Source organism: Panthera leo, chromosome D3, assembly GCF_018350215.1.
Source record: "Panthera leo isolate Ple1 chromosome D3, P.leo_Ple1_pat1.1, whole genome shotgun sequence".
Lineage (NCBI taxonomy): Eukaryota > Metazoa > Chordata > Mammalia > Carnivora > Felidae > Panthera > Panthera leo.
Window position 1 is genome coordinate 43,984,645 of NC_056690.1, and position 23,762 is coordinate 44,008,406.

The 23,762-nt window shown below is 36.0% G+C and overlaps 1 protein-coding gene across 5 annotated transcripts in view; it reads right to left on the bottom strand.

Annotated features, from left to right (window-relative positions):
* Positions 1-3,314: 3,314 nt before the first annotated feature.
* Positions 3,315-23,762, bottom strand: part of ROCK1 (Rho associated coiled-coil containing protein kinase 1) — a 175,534-nt gene continuing 155,086 nt past the window's right edge. For 2 of the 5 annotated variants that reach the window (XM_042910122.1, XM_042910120.1), the window contains exons 30-33: positions 21,861-21,939; positions 21,445-21,706; positions 20,318-20,525; positions 3,315-3,417 (exon numbers count right to left, since the gene is read on the bottom strand). In XM_042910122.1, coding sequence (XP_042766056.1) covers positions 3,354-3,417; positions 20,318-20,525; positions 21,445-21,706; positions 21,861-21,939 — 613 coding nt within the window. In that variant the 3' untranslated portion in view covers positions 3,315-3,353. Of the gene's footprint in view, positions 3,418-16,287; positions 19,128-20,317; positions 20,526-21,444; positions 21,707-21,860; positions 21,940-23,762 lie in introns of those variants that run through there. The other 3 variants (XM_042910125.1, XM_042910124.1, XM_042910123.1) reach the window with 3 other exon arrangements.

The window sequence follows — 23,762 nt, forward strand, 5'->3', positions numbered from 1 at the left end:
AGTAGCTTGATTTGGACTGTCTGTAAGTTCACTTCCAACATAAAAATTTTGTCACTCTATGAAATATAGCCGGGAGGGGAAAAATGGAAAATATTATACTAAATAGGAGGAAATAGATAAGGAAAAAAAAAACACTTTTCTTTCAGTAAAAGTGCAGATTAAGTTGAGGGATTCATGTATAAAAACTTGATTTGTTGGTTAAAGAAAGAAACTGTGTGGGGCGCCTGGGTGGCTCAGTCAGTTAAGTGTCCAACTTCGGCTCAGGTCATGATCTCATGGTTCGTGGGTTCGAGCCCCGCATGGGGCTCTGTGCTGGCAGTTCGGAGCCTGGAGCTTGCTTTGGATTCTGTGTCTCCCTCTCTCTCTGCCCCTCCCCCACTCAGTCTCAAAAATAAATAAACATTAAAAAAACTTAAAAAAAAAAAGAAACTGTGGTAGGATACATTATTGTTCCCCACTATTTCCTGCCTTTCCCTATTGAAATATTATGTATCTTCACCCCCTAATGGCAGGTTTGGCCTTACACTTGCTTTGGCATGAGATATGAATGGAGACACCTGTTGTGTCTGGACAGAAGAGTTAGCTTGTGGGTCACCTGTTCTCTTTTCCTTTGCCATGATGATCAGCAATGTTTCAGACGGAGGTGCTCCATCACCCAGGGTTCCAGAGTGAATAGGACATGGAACAAAGCTGCTGCTGGCCCATAATGGACATGTGGTGTGAGAGAAAAATACACCTTTGTTTTTGTAAGCCACTGTGATTTGGGGAATTGTTTGATACCACAGTATAATCTAGCCTCTCTTGACTAATGGTGTCATGATGACTAAGCAAAGCTGTATTAAGGTGGTTATGCAGATTCTAAAGATTGTAAACCACATTCATAAAAGCTTGATTTGTTCTATGTATATAACATAGAGTCCAGGTAATCATAATGTAATCATGACTAAGATTGAGGCTAGCACTGTATTATATGGGAAACTCATACAATTATTTTTTTCTCCAAGTGTTTCTTTATTTTTTTTTTATTTTTTATAACATTTACTTATTTTTGAGACAGAGAGAGAGCATGAACAGGGGAGGGTCAGAGAAAGAGGGAGGCACAGAATCTGAAACAGGCTCCAGGCTCTGAGCTGTCAGCACAGAGCCCGACGCAGGGCTCAAACCCACGGACCGCGAGATCACGACCTGAGCCGAAGTCGGACGCCTAACCAACTGAGCCACCCAGGCGCCCCTCCAAGTGTTTCTAAAATCAGTTGATTAGATGTCAATTGTATTACTTAATAGTAAAAATGTAGGGCCTGCAATAGTGCCAGAATCATAAAGGAGCCACATATATAGAAATTCAGTAACAGGAAGTTACTTGAAGCCTGAAGTAATTTTATGTGAAAGGAAATTATGGTTGAAGTAAGAAATAATTATTTTTTTATTTTATTTTATTACTGTTTATTTGTTTTTGAGAGAGAGAGAGTGCGCGCACAAGTGGGGGAGGGGCAGAGAGAGAGGGAGACACAGAATCTGAAACATGCTCCAGGCTTCAAGCTGTCAGTACAGAGCCCAAAGTGGGACTCGAACTCACAAATGCTGAGATCACGACCTGAGCTGAAGTCAGACGCTTAACTGACTAACTACCCAGGTGCTCCAAGAAATAATGATTTTTAAAATGAGACTGATAGTTATGTGGAAAATGAAATCCAGAGACTTAAACCATAAGTGACTATATAAATTCCCTTAGATATTGGAAAAGAGGTTAAAAATGCCCTCTAGACAAAAGTACAGTAACACCTGAAGCAATAATAAATTGTATTCTTAGTTGTGTGTAAAATTTAATTGTAATTTTCTTTTAGATTTTATAAATTTTTTTTTTAACATTTTTTATTTGTTTTTGAGACAGAGAGAGACAGAGCATCAACGGGGGAGGGTCACAGAGAGAAGGAGACACAGAATCTGAAACAGGCTCCAGGCTCTGAGCTGTCAGCACAGAGCCCGACGCGGGGCTCGAACCCACGGACCGTGAGATCATGACCTGAGCCGAAGTCGGACGCTTAACCGACTGAGCCACCCAGGCACCCCTTCTTTTAGATTTTAAAAGAATATATTGAACACATGCAATTAATACACTTGAGGCCAATGATAAATCAACTTAAAAAAAATTTGGGGGCACCTGGGTGACTCATTCGGTTAAACATCCGACTTCAGCTCAGGTCATGATCACACGGTCCATGGGTTTGAGCCCCACGTTGGGCTCTATGCTGACACCTCAGAGCCTGGAGATTCTTTGTCTCCCTCTCTCTCTGCCCCTCCCCTGCTCATGCTCTGTCTCTCTCTGTCTCAAAAATAAATAAAAACATTAAAAAAAAATTTTTTAAAGAATATGTTTAAAAAAAATTAAAAAACAAAGGGGCACCTCGGTGGCTCAGTTGGTTAAGTGACTCTCAGTTTCAGCTCAGGTCATGATCTCACGGTTTCATGAGTTCGAGCCCCGCATTGAGCTCTGCTCTAGCAATGCGGAGCCTGTTCGGGATTCTCTTTTCCTCCCCTCTCCCTGCCCCTCCCCCACTCACACTGTTATCTGTCTCTCTCAAAATAAATAAAGAAATAAACCTAAAAAATTAAAAACAAATACCAGGCCAATGAAAATAGAGACTACTTTTTTGAGGGGCATTATTAAGGGATGAGTTACTGATTGAGGGCAATTTTATGTGCCATGATCTGAGGTAGGGAGTATACTATACTGAAAACAAGACTCTGAGGGAGCTTGCAAAGAAAAATGCTTTGAAGGCAATAATGGAGGTTATCCCATAGTGAAGGAGGGTTTTTTGTTTTTGTTTTGTTCTTTTTACAGCATTGGTGTCTGGTGATTTTGAAAATATTTTCCTTGAAAAAATATAACATGAATATTGAAATATAATTAATGGCGGGCTAGGATTTCTAAATTAGAATCTTAAAATTAGTAATAATTTTAGACACCCTATCTAACAATAAGGACCTTCAGAGAGTAATGTCTGATGCACTACTTCCACATCCTAACTAACTCTGAAATACATTTGTTTTTTGGCCAACTCTAATCTAATATCATAAGGGCATGGAACTATGGAAACCATAGTTCCAGTAAAAAACCAGGCTGACACAACACAAAACCACAGGGAACCTTTAAAAATTTTCTTATATTTTACTTATCTTTCCATGTCCGTACATAAAAATATATTTCTATTTTTTATCATGCATATACAGAATTTTATAATTCAGATGTTAATAAATTGAGATATTTTTATTTTTAATTTTTTCTATGACAAAGGCAATGATATAAATTGTCCCATGACACTCAAACTATAAGAAATATAACATTTGTTTTTCTATATACAATAACATCTACATACAGGTATACCTCGGAGATCTTGCAGGTTCAGTTCCAGAATGCTGTAATAAAGCCAATATTGCAATAAAGTAAGTCAAATGAATGTTTTGGTTTCCCATGCATATAAAACTTACATTTACATCATACTGTAGTCTATTAAGTGCACAATAGCATTATGTCTGAAAAAGCAATGTACATACCTTAATTTCAAAATTTGTTATTGCTAAAAAATACTGACCATCATCTGAACTTTCAGTGAGATATCATCTTTTTGATGGTGGAGGGTCTTGACTACATGTTTTTGGCTGCTGATTGATCAGGGTGGTGGTTGCTGAAGGGTAGGGTGGCTGTGGCAATGTCCTACCATAAGACAAAAATAAAGTTTGTCCCATCAATTGACTCTTCCTTCTATGAACAATCTCTCTGTAGTATGGATGCTGTTTGATAGCATTTTACCCACAGAACTTCTTTCTAAATTGCAGTCAATCCTGTGAAACCCTGCCACTGCATTCTCAACCAAGTTTATGAGATATTATAAATCCTTTATTGCCATTTCAACAATCTTCATACCATCTTCACCAGGAGTAGATTCCATCTCAAGAAACCACTTTTGTGCTCATCCATAAGAAGCAACTCATCTGTTCAAGTGTTATCATGAGATTCCGGCAATTCCATCACATTTTCAGGCTTCACTTCTAATTCTAGTTCTCTTGCTGTTTCCACCGAATCCGCAGTGACTTTCCTCACTGAAGTCTTGAACCCCTCAAAATCATCTAGGAGGATTGGAATTAACTTCTTCTAAATTTCTGGTAATGTTGATATTTTTATCTCTTCCCATGAATCATGTATGTTCTTAATGGCATCTAGAATGGTGAATCCTTTCCAGAAGATTATTAAGTTGACTTTGCCCAGATCCATCAGAAAAATCCAATCTATAGAAGCTATGGCCTTATGAAATATATTTCTTAAATCATAAGCCTTGAAAGACAAAATTACTCTTTAACGTATGGGCTGCAGAATGAATATTGTGTTAGCTGCCATGAAAACAACATTCATCTCGTTGTACATCTCTATCAGAGCTCGTGGGTGACCATATGCATTGTCAATGTAGTATTATTTTGAAAGCAGTCTTTTTTTTCTAAGCAGTAGGTTTCAGCAGTGGGCTTAAAATAGCCAGTCAGTCATTTGTAAACAGATGTGCTGTCATTTGGCCTCTGTTGTTCCATTTGTAGAGAACAGGCAAAGTAGATTTAGCATAATTCTTAAGGGCTCTGGGATTTTCAAAATGGCAAGAGAACATTGACTTCAACTTGAAGTCACCAGTTGCATTAGTCCTTAACAGTCTATCCTTTGAAGCATTAAAGCCAGGCATTCTCCTGTCTAGCTATGAAAAGACTAGGGCATCTTCTTCCAATAGAAAGCTGTTTTGTCCACATTGAAAACCTGTTGTTTAGTGTAACCACCTTCAGTAAGGATCTAGCTAGATCTTCCAGATGACTTGCGGTGGCTTCTACATCAGCACTTGCTGCTTCCCCTTGTACGTTGATGTTATGGAGACGGTGTCTTTCCTTAAACCTCATGAACCAACCTCTGCTCGCTTCCAGCTTTTCTTCTGCAGCCTTCTCACTTCATTCAGCTTTCCCAGAATGGAAGAGAATTAGGGCCTTGCTCTAGATTAGGCTCTGTAAGGGAATGTTGTGGCTGGTTTGATCTTCTGTCCAAACCACTCAAACGTTCTCCATGTCAGCAATAAGGCTATTTTGCTTTCTTACCATTCATGTGTTCACTTGAGTAGCACTTTTAATTTCCTTCAAGAACTTTTCCTTTGCATTCACAACTTGGCTGTTTGGTGCAAGAGGCCTACTTTCAGCCTATGTCTGCTGTTGACATGTCTTCCTCCCTGAACTTAATCATTTTAAGCTTTTGATTTAAAGTGAGAGATGTGCAACTGTTCTCATCACTTGATCACTCAGAAACCATTGTAGGTTATGAATTAGCCTAATTTCAATATTATTGTGTTTCAGGGAATAGGGAGGTCTGAGAACAGGGAGAGAAATGAGGAGAAGGCCAGTTAGTGAAGCAGTCAGAACACACACATTTATTTTATTCACTTATTATTTTTAAATAATCTCTACCCACAACGTGGGGCTCAAACTCAGGACCCCAAGAACAAGAGTCGCAATGCTCTACTGACTGAGCCAGCCAGGTGCCCCAAACACACACATTGATTAAGTTGGCCATATTATACGGGCAATTCATGGTGCCCCCAAACAATTACAAGAGTAACATCAAAAAATCACTGAAAGAAAATCACGGGGCACCTGTGTGGCTCAGTTGGGTGAGCATCTTACTCTTGATATTGGCTCAGGTTATGATCTCATGGTTTGTGAGATCAAGCCCTGTGTCAGACTCTGCATGGTCAGCACAGAACTTGCTTGGAATTCTCTTTCCCTCTCTCTCTGCACAACCCCTACCCCTGCCCCTGCCTGCTCATGCACTCTCTCTCTCTCTCAAAATAAATAAATAAACTTAAAAAAAAAGAAAATCATTTATCACAAATCACCATGACAAATACAATACTAATGAAAAAAATATATAATGTTGTGACAATTACCAAAATGTGACAGAGACATGAAGTGAGAAAATGTTAGAACAATGACATGGATAGAATTGCTTGATGCAGAGTTGCCACAAACTTTCAATTTGTAGAAAATGCAGTGTCTGTGAAGTGCAACACAAAGAGGTATGCCTGTATAAATTCCCCTATTTTTCCTATTTTCCAAAGTAGATAAGACATTTATTATTAGTATGATGATACTGATAGTATGATCAGTTTACACTGATTGTCTTGGTATAACTCCCTTTCTCTTTCAAAGGTATCCCAGTTTGTACAATAAAAATGTAGGGTCACTCCTGGGGCACCTGGGTGGCTTAGTCGGTTAAGCATCGGACTCTTGATTTTGGCTCAGGTTATGATCTCACGGTTGTGAGACTGAGCCCCACATAGGGCTCCTCGCTGAGTATGGAGCCTGCTTGGAATTCTCTCTCCCCCTCTCTCTCTCTCTTCCCAACCCCACTCTCGTGTGTGCTCTCTCTCTCAAAAAATAAATAAAAATAAACATTTAAAAAATATTTAGGGTCACTCTAATATCAATCATTATTTGGGGTCTTTGCCTATCTCCACTAGGTGGCACTGGAATCCAGGAACTTATCTTGATCCAGAAAAATGGGAGGGAATCTGGAATTTAATCCACAGTGATTGCCCCTAATACTGCTAATTCTTCTGTTACCTAGATTAGATGCTACCATTCAAACTATCCCCAGAGCCTGAGCTCTCAATGGCCAGTCATCTTTGGTACTCACACAGCCATCCCTGTACAATCCCTATACAAGATCCCCATGGGGTCTTGGACCCTCTGCAGGCTCCTTCTCACCCTCCCCACCTTCCTTCCCAATATTGGTTTAGACGACCCTCAACCTCCCTTAATTTAGAAGACCAACTCTCTTTGCTTATCCTTTATACCATCCAACACTGAATTTTCTTTTAGGGACACAGACCAGTCAACTTGAAGTCTGGGTTGGAGAAATGTTCTAGGGGGCCCTGAAACACAAATATAATGATGAGGGACACTAATATCTTGGTACTGTACTTTTACACTGCATCTCCTTATGCATGTATATGTTGGTGCATATGTGTAAACATTTCAATGAGATTAATTGATAGAAGTGAAATTCCCTATCAAAAGGTACATATATATTTTAAGCCACTATATTGAGGTGTGATTGACATAGAAAAAGCTGTATATATTTAATGTATACAACTTGATGAATTCGGAGAGCATACATACATGAAACCATTACCACAATTAATGCTACAATGCCATAAACACATTGCTCACCTCCAGAAGAGTCCTCCTACCGTCTTTCTTTACTTATTGTATGTGTCATAAGAACATAAGATTTACCGTGTTGGCAAATTTTTAAGTATACAGTTCAGTATTGTTAACTATAAGCACTATTCTGATTTCTAGGATATATTCATCTTGCATAACTGCAACTTTATACCCTTTGGCCAACATTTCCCCATTTCCTCCTTCCTTAGACTCTGGTAGCCATCATCCTATTCTCTGCTTCTATGAGTTTACTTTAGATTCCTCATATAAATGGGATCATGTAGTATTTGTTCTCCGGTGTCTGGCTTATTTCACCTACCGTAATTTTCTTCAGGTTCATCCATGTTGTCACAAATGGCAGGATTTCTTTCTTTTTCATGGCTGAACAATATTCCATTATATGTACATATGACATTTTCTTTATCCATTCATCTATTGACTGACATTTTGGTTGCTTCCATGTCTTCACTATTATGAACGATGTATCTCTTCAAGATAATGATATAAATTCCTTTGGATATATACCAGAAGCAGGATTGCTGGATCATTTGGTAGTTCTATCTTTAATTTTTTGAGGAAACTCCATACCTGTTTTTTTTTTTTTTTTTTTTTTTTAACATTTTTATTTTTGAGACAGGGAGAGACAGAGCATGAACAGGGGAGGGTCATACCTGTTTTTATAGTGGCTTCACTAATTTACACTCCTACTAACAGTATACAAAGTTTCCCTTTTCTCCACATCCTCACTGACACTTGTTATCTTTTTTTTAATTTTTACTTTTTTTAATGTTTGTTTATTTTTTGAGAGAGAGAGAGACAGAGACAGAGACAGAGTGTGAGCAGGGAAGGGGCAGAGAGAGGGAGACACAGAATCTGAAGCAGGCTCCAGGCTCTGAGCTGTCAGCACAAAGCCCAACTCAGGGCTCAACCGTGAGTTCTTGACCAGAGCCGAAGTCGGACGCTTAACCCACTGAGCCATCCAGGCGCCCCACCTATTGGCCATTTGTATATCTTCTTTAGAGTAACATCTATTCAGGTCCTTTGCCCATTTTAAAAATCAAGTTACTTGTGAGGCACCTGGGTTGCTCAGTTTGTTGAGCATCCAACTCTTGATTTCGGCTCAGGTCGCGATCCCACAGTTCATAGGATTGAGCTCCACTTCAGGCTCTGTGCTGACAGTGAGAAGCCTGCTTGGGATTCTCTCTTTTCCTCTCCCTCTGCAGCACCACCCCCCCTGCCCCCTCTATCTCTCTTTCTCAGAATAAATAAACATTAAAAAAATAAAAACAAGTTGTTTTTTTCACTATTGTATGAGTTCTTTATATATTTTTTGAATATTAACCCTTCGTCAGATAAGTAGTTTGCAAATATTTTCTTTCATTCCATAGGTTGTTTTTCACTTCGCTGGTTGTCTCCTTTCCCATGCAGAAGCTTTAGTTTGATGTAATCCCATTTGTCTCTTTTTGCTTTTGTTGCCTGTGCTTTTGTTGTCATATCCAAAATAATCAGTGCCAAGGCCAATGTTAAGAAACTTCTCTATTTTCATCTAAGAGTTTTATAGTTTTAGTTCTTATGTGTAAGTCTTTAATCCAATTTGAGTTTTTATATGTGGTGTAAATTGAGTTCAATTTCATTCTTTTGCATATGGATATGCAGTTTTCCCAACACCATTTATTGAAGAGACAATCTTTCCTCATTATACATTTTTGGCATCCTTATTGTACATCAGCCAACCGTATATGCATGGATTTATTTCTGGGCTCTATTCTGCTCCATTGGTTTATATGTCTATTTTTATGTTTTTACCATACTTGTGCCAGTATGCTTGCACCAGTTTTGATTACTGGAGAGATAGATAGATAGATAGATAGATAGATAGATATAGACATAATTTTTTGGCTTTGTAACATATTTTGAAATCAGGAAGTGTGATTCCTTTAGTTTTGTCTTCTTGCTCAAATTGCTGTGGCTATTTGAGGTCTTTTGTGACTCCATGTGAATTTTAGGATTGCTTTTTCTAATTCTATAGGAAATATTTTTAGTATTTTGATAGTCATTGAATATGTAGATTGTTTTGGATTCGATATACATTTTAACAATACAAATTCTTCCAATCCATGAACATAGAATGTGTTTTCTTTTTTTTTTAAATTTTTTTTTTAACATTTATTTATTTTTGAGACAGAGAGAGAGCATGAACAGGGGAGGGTCAGAGAAAGAGGGAGACACAGAATCTGAAGCAGGCTCCAGGCTCTGAGCTGTCAGCACAGAGCCTGACGCGGGGCTCAAACCCACGGACCGCGAGATCATGACCTGAGCCGAAGTCGAACACTTAACCGACTGAGCCACCCAGATGCCCCATAGAATATGTTTTCATTTATTTGTGTCTTTTAAAATTTCTTTTATCAATGTGTTATAGTTTTCAGTGTACAAATCTTTCACCTCCTTGGTTAAGTTTTATTTCTAAATATTTTATTCTTTTTGATGCTTTTGTAAATGGAACTGTTTTGATTTAGAGATTTTTTTCTTTTTCTTGACTAATTTCTCTGGTTAAAATTTCTGCTACTATGTTGAAGAGACGTGTCAAGAGTGGGTGGCTCAGTTGGTTGAGCATCTGACTCTTGATTTCAGCTCAGGTGATGAGCCTAGGGTTATGGGATCAAGCCCGGCATTGAGCCCCGCATCAGGCTCCACACTGAGAAGACATCCTTGTTTTATCTTGATCTTAGAGGAAATGCTTTCAGTTTTTACCACTGAATATGATGTTAGCAGTGGACTTTTCATATATGGCCTTTTCTGTGTTGAAGTAAATTTCTTATTCAGTGAAGTAACTTACTCAGTGAGAGCTTTTATCATAAAAGGGCATTGAGTTTGGTCAAATACTTTGCATCTATTGAGATGGTCATGTGATTTTTATCCTTTATTCTCTTAATGTTGTGTATCACATTGATTGATTTGCATATGTTGAATATCCTTGCATCCCAAGGATAAATTATATATATCTTTTTAATGTGCTATTGAATTCAATTTGCTAATATTTTGTTAAGGTTTTTGACTCTATATTCATCAGGGATATTGGCTTTTAATTTTCTTTTCTTGTGGTGTCTTTGACTGGCTTTGGTATCAGGGTAATGCTGGCTTTGTAAGTTTGGAAGCTTTCCCCCTGTTCAATGTTTTGGAACCAACAGTTTAAGATGGATTAATATTAATTCTTTAAATACCTGGTAGAATTAAACTGTGAAGCCATCTGGTACTCAGAGTTTTTTGGGGGGAGGTTTTTTACTGATTCAATCTTCTTATTTGTTATTGGTCTCTTCCAGGCTACCATTTCTTCTTGATTCAGTCTTGGTACATAGTTTGTCTCTAGGAACTTATCTATTTCTTCTAGATCATCCAGTTTGTTACAAATAATTGTCCCTGATTTTTTTTTTTTTTTATTTGGGGCATTAGTTGTAATATATCCTCGTTCATTTCCAATTTTATTTGAGTATTCTCTTTTTTCTTAGTCTACCTAAGGGCTTGTCCTTTTTTTTTTTTTTAAGGTTTTTCTTTTAAAGTAATCTCTACATCGAATGTGGGGCTCAAACTCACAACCCAGAGATCAAGAACTGTATGCTCTACTGACCTAGCCAGTCAGGTGCCCCACTAAAGGCTTATCTTTATGAGCATTTTCAGAAAACTCTTGGTTTTGTAAAATTTTCTAATTTCTAGTTTCCATTTTATTTAAAAAAACTTTTTTCCATTTATTTCTGTTCTAGTCTTTATTATTTCTTTACTTCTAATTGGGCTTCGGTTCTTCCTTTTTTATATGTTCCTTGAGGTGTAAAGTTGGCTTGTTATTTCAGATTTTTCTTCTTTTTCAATGTAGGAATTTATCACTATAAAATTCCCTCTTATTACTACTTTTGTTGTATCCCATTTTTGGTAGGTTGTGTTTTATTTTTTGTTTTCTAATTTCTCTTTGATTTCTTCTTTGGCCCAATGGTTATTCAAGAGTGGGTTATTCATTTATTTTTTAGACATTTTATTTTTTATTTTTATTTGTTTTTATTTTAGAAAGAGAGAGAGCACATAAGCAGGGGAGAAAGGCAGAGGGAGAGAGGGAGAGGAAGGGAGGGAGGGAGGGGGAGAGAGAGAGAGAGAGGGAAAGAGAGAGGGGAAGAGAGAGAGAGAGAGAGAGAGAGAGAGAGAGAGAGAGAAAGAGAAAGGGAGAATCTTAAGCAGGCTCCACAATGAGCCTGGGTTTGATTCCATGACCCTGAGATCATGACCTGAGGTGAAATCAAGAGTCAGATGCTCAACCGAGCCACCCAGCCACCCCACAAGAATGTGTTACTTAATTTCCATGTATTTATGAATTTTTTCATCTTCTTACATTTTAATTTCTAGTTCCATTCCATTGTGTTTGGAAAAGATGTTTGGGATGATTTTAATCTTGCTAAATTGTTAAGTCTTGTTAGACTTGTTTTATCTCTTAGAATATGAACTATCCTGGAGAATGTTCTATGTGTACTTGAGAAGAATGTGTATTCTGCTGCTGTTAGATGAAGTGTTCCGTATACATCTATTAGGTCCATTGGATCCATAATGTCATATAATCTCATGAACTGTGAGATCATGACCTGAGCTGAAATCAAGAGTTGGCCACTTAACCAACTGAGCCATCCAGGAGCCCCTATTTATTATTTTTTGTCTGGATGTTTTACCCATAAATCAAAGTGGGGGTACTGAAGTCTCCTACTATCACTGTATTGCTATTTCTCCCTTCACATTTGTTAATGTTTGCTTTATATATTTAAGTGCTTTGATGTTGGGTGCATATATACTCATAATTGTTATATCTTTCTATTGATCTTTTTATCATTATATAATGATAATGACCATCTTTGTCTCTTGTTATAGTTTTGACTTACAGTCTATTTGTCTGATATAAATATAGAAACCTCTGCTCTTATTTGGTTATTATTTTCATGGGATATAATTTTTCATCCCTTCATTTTTAACCTATGTGTCTTATATGTGAATCTAAAGCGAGCTTCTTTTATTATTATTATTTTAATGTTTATTTATTTTTGAGAGAGAGCACGAGCAGGGAAGGGGCAGAGATAGAGGGAGACACAGAATCTGAAGCAGGCTCCAGACTCTGAGCTGTCAGCACAGAGCCTGACATGGGGCTTGAACTCATCAACGGTGAGATCATGACCTGAGCCAAAGCTGGATGCTCAACTGACTGAGCCACCCAGACCACCCCCCCCCGACCATTGTATTCAATTTAATGGCTAAATCATTCTATACAGTAATTTGTGTAAACCTACAGATATAAATATGGATATAGAGATATAGAGATAGAAATATACAGATACAGGATTAAACAACATATAAATATTACCGTATTCAAGAGCTTTAAATCACACATTTCTAAACATTTTCACTTTTTCTCCTTATAACTTCAATGTCTCAAAGTACTTTATGGGAAAGAAGATGGCTCGGGAAATAGTGTCATGTTCTCATATGACAATTCATAATGTTTTTAATGAAGTAAAATTAACAAAGTTAGTTTCAGGTGTAAATACTGACTCCGCAATTCTATACATTACTTAGTGCTCATAAGTATAGTCAACATCTGTCGTCATTCAACATTAATACATTATCATTGACTATATTCCCTATACTGTATGTTTCATCTCTGTGATTTATTTATAACTGGAAGTTTGTACCTCTTAATCTTCTTTTATTTATTTCACCCATCCCCTCACCCACCTAACCCTATGGCAACCACCAGTTCTCTATTTAAGAGTTTTGTTTTTTGTTTTTGTTTTGTTCTGTTTTTAGATTCCACATATAAGTGAAACAATATGGTATTTGTCTTTAACTTATTTCACTTAGCATAATACTCTCTAGGTCATCTGTGTTGTCGTAAATATAAAGATTTCATTCTATGGCCAAGCAATATTCCACCACCCACACACACACACACAAACCACACACACACACCTTTTATCCATTCATCTATGGATGGATACTTGGGTTTCTTCCGTATCTTGGCTATAGTAAATAATGCTGTTTTTATCTTTTTGGATTTCTCCTTCTCCATTTGCCTCCCCCTCCTCCTTTTTCCTCCTCCTCCTTCTTTTTAACTATTGGGTAAATACCCAGTAGTGAAATTATTGGATCATATGGTAATTTTATTTTTAATTATTTTGAGCAACTTCCATACTGTTTTTCACAGTAGCTGCCACCAACAACGTACAAAAGTTCTTTTTTCCTCTACATTCTGACCAACACTTGTTCTTTTTGATTCTAGCCATTCTGACAGGTGTAAGATGATGTCTCATTGTAGTTTTGATTTGCATTTCCTTGATGATTAGTGATGTTGAGCAGCTTTTCATGTGTCTGTTGGCCATCTGCATGTATGTTTTCTTTGGAGAAATGTCTGTTCAGGTCCTCTGTCCATGTTTTAATCAGACTGTTTTTTAGTTGTGTTGTAGAAGTTCTTTATATTTTTTGGATATTAACCAACCCCTTATTGGATATATCATTTGCAAATGTCTTCTCCCATTCAGTGGGATGCCTTTCATTTTGTTAACAATTTCCTTTGCTATGCAAAAGCTTTTTATTTTGGTATAGTCTCAACAGTTAATTTTTGCTTTTGTTTCCTTTGCCTGAGGAGACTTATCCATACACTGCTATGGTAGATGTAAAAAAAAAAAAAAAAAAAAAAAAAAATTACTGCCTACATTTTCTTCTAAGATTTTTATGGTTTCAGGTCTCACATTTAAGTCTTTAATCCATTTTGAGTTTTTAATTTTGTGTGTATAGTGTAAGAAAGTGTCCAGTTTTCCTATCTGTTGAAAAGACTTTTCTCCATTATATTCTTGCCTCCACTGTCATAGACTAATTGAGCATATAAGCATGGTTTCATTTCAGGGCTCTATTCTGTTCTACTGATCTATGTATTGATTTTTGTGCCAAGACCATACTGTTTTGATTACCACAACTTTGTAGTATATATTGGAACTGTGATACCTCCCATTTTGTTCTTTCCCAAGATTGTTTTGGCTATTTGGGGGTCGGGGGGGAGTCTTTGTGGTTCCATACAAATTTTTGTATTATTTGTTCTAGTTCTCTGAAAACTTCTGTTGGTATTTTGATAGGAATTGCTTTAAATCTCTAGATAGCTTTGGGTAGTATGAACATTTTAACAATATTAATCCTTCCAATCCATGAGGTTGGTATATCCTTCCATTTGTTTCTTCAATTTCTTACATCAGTTCTTTATAGCTTGGGTATAGATCTTTCCTCTCCTTGGTTAAGTTTATTCCAACAATTAATTAACATTTGATGAAAAAGACGAGATATTTAATTTATGTGTACTTCAGGGATTTCTGTATGTTAAGTAGAATTGTTAAGTCTTTCCATAATTCACAAAAGTCCAAGTTACATATATTCTTAAGAGAACCTACTAAGGAATTGGTGGGGTAGGGGTGAGGTTTAAGAAGGGCAGACAAGTATTTACTATATGCACTTTTGCATTTCTTTAATTTATTACAATCAGCAGAGATTGCTCATTGTAAAGATTGCTAAAAAAAATTAATGCTACAAGATATTTGAGATAAAATATACCTAGAGCATTGAGTGCAGCTTTATACAGACATATACAACTAGAAGTTGATTTGTGCAGTAAACATAAAACAATTGTGGTTAAGATTTCTAGTTGTGGATTAAAAAGAAAACTCATTAAATAGATCCTCAGAATATGACCATTTATTTTAATAATCTTACGTGAAAATACTCAACAATCATTATACTTATATAGGTTCTTAATTTCTGGGAATGGTTTACAATTTTCTTGGATGTCTTTATACATCTTTCAAGTGGTTTTTATTTTCTTGTAAATATTAAAAACATTTCAGTAATTGTTGCTAGTATACAGAAAAAAAACTTATTTTTGTACATTTATCTTGTTTCCAGTGGCCTTTGAACATTCACTGAATATGAATGCTGTATTTTTAGACTTCTACATATGAAATTAGGACATCTGCAAATATCTCAGTTTTATTTCTGTACAGTGACTTACCAGGTTCATAGACTAGAAGATAAAATTTTAAAGAGGTTAATTTTCCCCAAATTGATCTATAGGTTGAATGCAGTTCCAATTAAAATCCTGGCAGAGTCTGTGTGTGTGTGTGTAAATTAACATGTTTTTAAAACTTATATGGGAATGTAAAGGGGCCAAGAAGAGCCACATCAATCTGGAAGAACTACAAAGCTGGAAGACTTACACTCTAGCTATCTTTTTAAAGAACTACAGTAATTAAAACTGTGATATTTACAAGGATAGAGAAATAGATTGGTCACCTGGTTTATGACACAGGGAAGGATAGTCATCAATAAATACTGTAAGACCAATTCGATATCCACATGGAGGAAAAAGCAAAAAACAAAAACCTTTGATCTTCACACATACACAAAATTCATTTCCAGTTGGATGGCAGAATTACATGTTCATTAAATGATACCACAGAGTTATAAAGCAAGTGTAGTAGGTAGTATATAATGCCATTCGCAATCACCTAATTTTTAAAAAAACATGGTCTTTATTCAAATGGCTGCTAGTAGTTGCGCTTTATTTCTTAACAGGAAGAATTGTAGAAGTGTTACAAATTGAAAATTAGAAACTGGAAGCTCAAATTAGCAACCCAGTAAGAACCAACTCATTGATTTATATGATTACTAAATTTGGATTATTATAGAATTTCTAGTAATATGAACAGAAAATGAGAACATATTTTATTTAATTTTCTAATGTTTATTTATTTGTGAGAGAGAGTACGCACAGGGGAGAGGCAAAGAGAGAGAGGGAGATACAGAATCTGAAGCCAGCTCCAGGCTTTCAGCTGTCAGCACAGAGCCCAATGTGGGGCTCGAACTCAGGAACTGTGTGAGATCATGACCTGAACCGAAGTTGGACACTTAACCAACTGAGACCCCCAGGTGCCCCTGAGAACATATTTTATCAAGCAGGGTTTGATTATCATGTTTAGATTCTCCTTTTTTTTTTTTTAATTTTAAATGAAGTGTACACAAGTCATTTTAAGCTGAAACTTCAAGTAATGGCAAGTGACCCATAGTTTCCAGCCTGTGAATAAGGACAGTGACTGTTCTCTTTCTAGCCCAGTGTTCCTGGTCTCAGTTCAGGCTTGCAGGTGTGGTGAGTGGGCAGGCTTGATGCTGAACCTCTTAGTGTATCTCCCTGTAATAAAGTGGCTAGAAAACTGAAAGTACATTTCCCTGATTTCCTTGCAGTTAGAATTCTGGATGTGGTTTAGTTTTGGAAAAGCAGATGTATCCACCTATGGATACATATCCATCTTCTATGTATCCATAGAAGGCAGAAGTGAGATGATGAAAGTGATTTTCTGAGGCAGTGTCGACAGAGATTCCAGTGTCCGGACACAAGGTTCATTAAGTGGCAACAGGAATTGTAAAACATCTAACTTGGTGTGAACTGTACCAGGCATAACAAAATACTGTAAAGAATTAGCAGTAGTGTGCCTTCCTGATCATGGCACTCTCCTGGTTCTTGCCATGTTGGTATACTTTGGGATTGAGTGGTTTTTTTGAACTTAGAAGAGAAGGAGCTCTCTTGGCTGACCTGATTCCACATTGTGGCATGCCTTTGTCAGTTCTCAAGAGTTCCATGCTCACGTCTCCTTAAACTAATTAGAATTAACTGTTCTTTGCACTTTATAGGACCTTACAGAGCCAAACAATTGTATACTAACAATACAGCAAGCAGCATGAGCTTCACATTCCTGTCAGTTCTCCTATTCTCCCCCCAAAAATACAGAGTGGCCCAGGGGGTGCTGAGCATGCAGTGGGTTTGCATTACAGCTGAGGAATCTGAAGTTTAGGGTATTTGAATCTTTTTTAAGGAGTACAACAAAATCTTCCAACTTTTGCTCAGGAGGGAGACATTACCTTTTATTATACTGGGCTGTAAACAACCTGCTTTTCTCTTGACAGAGACATGATATTGTCCAAGGCTGTTCACTATACAAATATCTTTGGTAAAGATAGTCCAGAACTAAGGCTGTCAGAGCCACTGGTCACAAGATGTGGAGAAATGCAAGGGACTTACAGAAAATTGCTTCCCAACAGACGTTAGCCGACTTTTCATTTCAACTGTAACAACTTGTTTTAAAGTCCAAACGATATTTTCTTTTAAAAACTCACTTTAATCTAGGCATGGAATTTAACAAACATTGGTATACAGTCAGGGACTAATTTATAACATGGTTTCTATTCATTTCAGCCATGAGAAAACACCAGTCATTATTAAAGGTATCCATCCATAAATTACTTTTATTTCTCATTAAATGAGCACAGAGTCATTAGCATATTAATAACAGATATGTTTATTATTACATATCCATCAGTGCGGCTTTCAATACCACTTGAAACATGCATATCATCCTAGAGACGAATCAGTTTTCCAGTGCTTCTTATTTGATACACATTACTGCAAAGCCATTATAAATTATTGAGGAGGTATTTGGTTAAAAAAATAAACAATAAATCATACTGCCCATATGAATCAACTCTTGTATAGGACAAGAGTTTAACAGTATTTATCTGGTAATTCCTATGTTAACTGGAAAACATCACAGATGTATTGTCATAATTTTATATTGATATAACCTACATAGTTTGCAGAATTTTATAAAGTCATTCATTATTGTAGCAGGTAGTTTAATGCAAAGATTGTACTCAATTTATGAAAGTCCAACAAACCTCTAAATATTTTAAATTAAACCAATTATCAATGAAAAACCCACTGACATATAATTTTTGAAAATATGTTCTTTTGAAATTTCTATATTTAGTCATGGCAGTAAAATAATTCTTTCAAATTAAGGCACTAAAAGGGCAATGCAACTCCCATTGAAAGTGTTCTAAGAATAATTTACATTTCAAACAGTGCATACATTTCTTATATGTTTGTTAACTTAATGTCTTTATCACTTAAAACCACAAAGAAATACATTATACAATTACAGAAATGATGTACCCCACAGAATGCTTTTAAAACTTGGTTCTTTTGTACAGTTAGTTCCTAATGTCTCTAGTAGTAAAATAACTCAATATGGCTTGGCAAAAATGCATAGATTAAATGTAAAAAAAAATGTTTTTTTGCCTTCTCCCATTCCTCAATCTATAAACGTGCTGAAACACATACAGTATTTTGTAAAGCATAATGTAAAATATTCTCCGTAAGTCCACCATGGGCAATCAAAAGTGAGGCTTTTAAATTCTACAGTGAGGGCACTGAAGTCAAGTGATGTCACTGCTTTCTTAAAATAGTTTTGTATAGTCTTGCAAGAGCACAAAGACTGAAGTCATTTAAAAGAATTTCAGTTGTCTCATTTTGAGATATTTTCTTTACTCCTTCCATGAGCTGATCTTCATAGTGATTGGCCATTCCACTTGAAAGTGAAAGTCCCTTCCTCTCACTCATATGAGGAAAACTGTGTTCTATCATGATTGACAGGCGTTTTCTTAGAAATTCAAAAAGGCAGCACCTTTTTAAAAAAATATATCTACCTAAGCTTTCCCCAATTGTACTTGCATTACACAGTAATAATTAATCTAATCTACCTGTAGGCAAACCCGCAATTAAAACAAAAAACAAAAAACAAAAAAAACCCTCAGTGTGCTTTTGTGCCAAAGCAAGGACAGAATAACAGCAATCTTAACCCTGAAGCCTGTGATATTTGTGTCAAAGGAACAGCCTGTCTGCTCTGCATGGTTAAAGAAGCCTGGTTTATCAGGTAGCATTCCACATGATTCCACAAGGCGTTAGGTCACGTGGTTAACTGCTGGGGTGGGGGGTGGGGGACAAAAAAAGAAAAAATTGTAATTTAAGAAATATATTCAGTTTAAAAATTCAAGAAACAAATTTGGAGAGAAAGGTAAATAAATATTATTTTTATATGTGATTAATACACACAATTTGGAAAATAGGAAATGGAAAAATACACTTTGTATTGTCTTCTTTTTGCTTCTACTCTATTTCAAACACATGGTGTTCTTTTGTTTTTTACAAAACTATAACTCAATTTTACATAGTTTTAGATCTAGCTTTGTCCTATACAGTCATACAGGATTTTACAGAAATAAGTCAGGAGTCAGGTGATAATACACTAGAGTAGTATGGTGGGTGAAGAATACAGAAGGTGTAATGCTTAACTATTTAGGCATTTTCAAAGAATTAGACTTGGTTATTAATAATAGGGAGTGAAGAAATGGTTGAATTAAAAATGGTTTTAAGTCTGCTTGGATGACTTGAGTGACATTAGCAGAGATGCAAATCAGTGTTAGGTCTCAGCTTCTAGATTAAAATGTTCCTCTTAATATAGGGGTTACACTCTAGGAAAGTTAGTATTTGGTATAGGAGAAAAAACATAGGCTTTAGAATTGGATAAAAATAAAAATAGGTTTCAACCCTGACTATGCCACTCACTGTGTGATCTTGCCCAAGTGGCTTGATTCCTCTGAGCCTCATTTATGTATAAAAATGTATAAAATGAGAACTTAATAAGACATTATTACCTCTTTTCAGGAAAGGGTTTTAATTATGCCCTGCAGTTGTTTATTATATCATATAAATATTTTGAAAAAATTCTATCAAAATCAGTTAAAAAAAAAGAGGAGAGGGATATTTAACTGGGAAGTTTATTTGCAACACCATTTTCACTGATAATACCAAATAATTGTGATTGCAAAACAACCACAATTTGTTTAAAACTTTAAGGGCTAAGTATGTGCCATGTACACCAACCAAGATAGTGAAATCTGATATGGACTTGGAACAAAATATGAAATTTATAAATATCATTAATTTCAAACAGGAATCAAACTAATTTGTAAAGTCATTTCATGTCATATATAAATACTTAACTACAAATGATGCCCTCTATGGGAAAAGAACAATTAGATTTTAGATTTTAATAGATATTAACCAATCACTTTCACATTTTGTTAAAAAGGTTAACACTGCAATCCTTACCTAGTTTTTGCAGATGTATTTTTGACCACTTTTCGGAAAGACTGATTTGCAGTGGATCTTGTAGAAAGTGTTCGAGGGGATGCACGAACAAAACCAGATGGTGGATTCTTAGGGATCTTCTTCACCAAATGTGTTACCCATTTTTTTTGTTCATCCTGAGAACATGCTAACAGCAGCATATCTCTTGCTGATGTTACATCATAACTGACTGTTTAAAAAAAAAAAAAGACACAAAGTCATACAGGGGCATCTGGGTGGCTCAGTCAACTAAACATCAGACTCTTGATTTCAGCTCAGGTCTTGATCTCATGGTTTGTGAGACTGAACTGTGCACTGGGCTCCATGCTAACAGTGCAGAGTCTGCTTGGGATTCTCTCTCTCTCCCTCTCTCTCTGCCCCTCCCTGGCTTGCGTGCACATGTGCTCTATCTCTCAGAAGAAAGAAATAAACATTTTAAAAAATAGAAAAAATAAAGTCATACAGTAAGTACCTAAAATGGTCCCATTGAATGTATAATTTTGTAAGTTCTTAAAATTTTAAAAGATTTACTATGCTTAAGTTTGGACAATATCTCTCCTTAATTAAGGCTGAAAATTTAAAAAGGAGACATTAATCACAAACTACTAAGATAAAGCAAAAAAAAAAATTAAAAAAAGCAGAAGTGAAACAAATTAATGTATTTGTAGAACTTAAGTTTCTTATCTTAAAATAGCTATCGTCTATATTCTTTCCCTCAAGCTACCCTTGCTAAACTAGAAGACATTTGTTTATGACCCTGCATGTTGGTCCAGGCAGTGAAAACCGAACAAAAAGAAAACAAGCAGGAGGCAAAAATTCAAGGAGGGATAATATAGTGGAACTCACCTACAGCTCTTCTCTCCAATTTAGAGTAATTTCTTAAAGGTAAGTTTTTTATAAGGCGGTAATTCTCTTTAAAAACATTATGTTCAAAGCTAGATTTGTAGCTGTGAAATGACAGCTACATGTTGCTCCTCTAGTGTCAAAATACTACTTCTTATAACCTCTTTTCAACTTGGTATAGAAAATGCTACGCTTGAAGAAATTATTTTAATGGGACTTAATTTTCTAATTTGTTATAAACTGTAAAAGTAATTTTTATGCCTTACCTTTACATGGAGAAATTAAGTCCTCTTTCTTATCTAAGTGATCTCTGTGGCACTTAACATGGCATCTTCGACATTCTAGGGCAGGAGGTGGCTTAAAAACATGCCAGAGAGGTTTGGCACAGGCCTCACAGTTGGCGGGAAAGTGGTAGAGTGTAGGAATGAACTCATGGCCTTTGTGGTTTTGAAAATTAGTCTTTTCAGCTTGCTGTACTGGTTCCATCTCTACATCTTTTCTACATTCACCTTCATTTGCATATAGTATCTACATTCAGGAATGGTAAAAGGAAGATTTTAAAGTCTTAATTTGTACACATAAGTTTCAAATTATAAAAAACATCGGTGTTTTTGCATACTTCACAAAATGCATTTAGTCATTAAATAAAAGATTTTCTAAAATTAGAATTTAAGGTTTTCACCTGGAATATTTTAGGAATTTCTTCAGTTTCAGCTCTGTAAACATCTCCTTGGGTTACAGGTCGAACATGAAACAATTTACTAAGATGAAAATAAACAGGACATAAACTATTAAACTCATTTACAGTAAAAGACAAATGAACATTTCATTGAAGAGGACAAACAGGTGGCAAATAAGCACATGAAATGATGTTCAACATCATTAGTCATTAGAGAAATGCAAATTAAAATCACCGTAGGCATCACTGTACACCTATCAGACTTTAAAAAGTAAAAACAGTAATAACACCAAATGCTAATGAAGATGCAGAGAAACTAGATCACTCATATAATTGTGGTAGAAATGTAAAAATTGCAGAGCCACTTTGAAAAACAGCATGGCTGTTTCTTACAAAATGAAACAAACATATGCTTAACATATGACCCAGCAACTGAATTCCTGGGCCTTTATTCCATAGAAATGAAAATTTATATTTATAAAAAAACTTGTATATGAATGTTCATACATAGCCCAAAGCTGAAAACAGCCCAAATGAATGGTTAAACACTGGTACATTCATACCATGGAATACTACTCAACAATAAAGAGAAACAAATGGTAACTTGAATGAATCTCAAGAGAATTATGCTGAATGAAAAGAGACAATCTCAAAGGTTATAAACTATTTGATTCCACCTATATGACCATGCTTAAAAACACAAAATTATGGAGATGGAGAACAGGATTACAGATGGGGGCAGAAATGGCACTTGTTATGGCTATAAAAGGGTAGCATGATGGTTCCCTGTGATGGAACTGCTCTGTATTTGGTGGTGATCATATGAATCCATATATGTGATAAAGGCATAATAGACTGGAAAGAGATAAAACTATCATTATTTGGAGATGATGTGATTGTATTTGTAGAAAACCCCTGTGGAAAACCCAATAAAACTAGTAAATAAACAAGATTAGAGGATTCAAGATGAATATATAAAAATAAATAGTACTGGAATAACCAGATATCCACATGGAAAATATACACGCACATACAAAAGTAACTTTAACTGCAACCTCTTACCAAACACAAAAATAAATTCTGAGATTAATCATAACTTAAGGGGTGGCTGGGTGGCTCAGTCAGTTAAGTGTCTGATTTTGGCTCAGGTCATGATCTTGTAGTTTGTGAGTTCAAGCCCGTGATGTGCTCTCTGCTGACAGCTCGGTGCCCGCTTCAGATTCTGTGTCTCCCTCTCTCTCTGCACCCTCCCCCTGCCCCCAGCCCCATTCACGTTCTGTGTCTCTCTCTAAAATAAATAAACGTTAAAAAAAATTTTTTAAATCAGAACTTAAATGTAAAGCCTAGAAATAGAAAGCTCCTAAAAGAAAACACAGAATACTTTCACAATCTTTGGAGAAGCAAAATTTCTTGGACAGACTACAAAAAGCTATCTTTTAAAAAATTAATAAATTTGTTTCCATTAAAAGACACCATAAATAAAATGAATAGGCAAGCCACAGATTAGGAAATATTTGCACTGCATGTTTCTGATATAGAACCCATATCCAGAATATATATACAGAACTTTTACAGGGACACCTGGGTGGCTCAGTCGGTTAAGCTTCCAACTTCAGCTTAGGTCATGATCTGGCAGTTCACAAGTTTGAGCCCCATGTCAGGTTCTGGGCTGACAGCTCAGAGCCTGGAGCCTGCTTCAGATTTGTGTCTCCTTCTCTCTCTGCCCCTCCCCTGCTTGTACTCTGTCTCTCTCTCAAAAGTAAATTTAAAAAAACATTAAAAAAAAAAAAAGATTTACAAATCTATCTTAAAAAAGGTAAGTAATCCAATTAAAAATGGGCAAAAGACATGGAGATATTTAAGATCTACAAATGGCCAATAAACATCTGAAAAAATTTTTGGTAT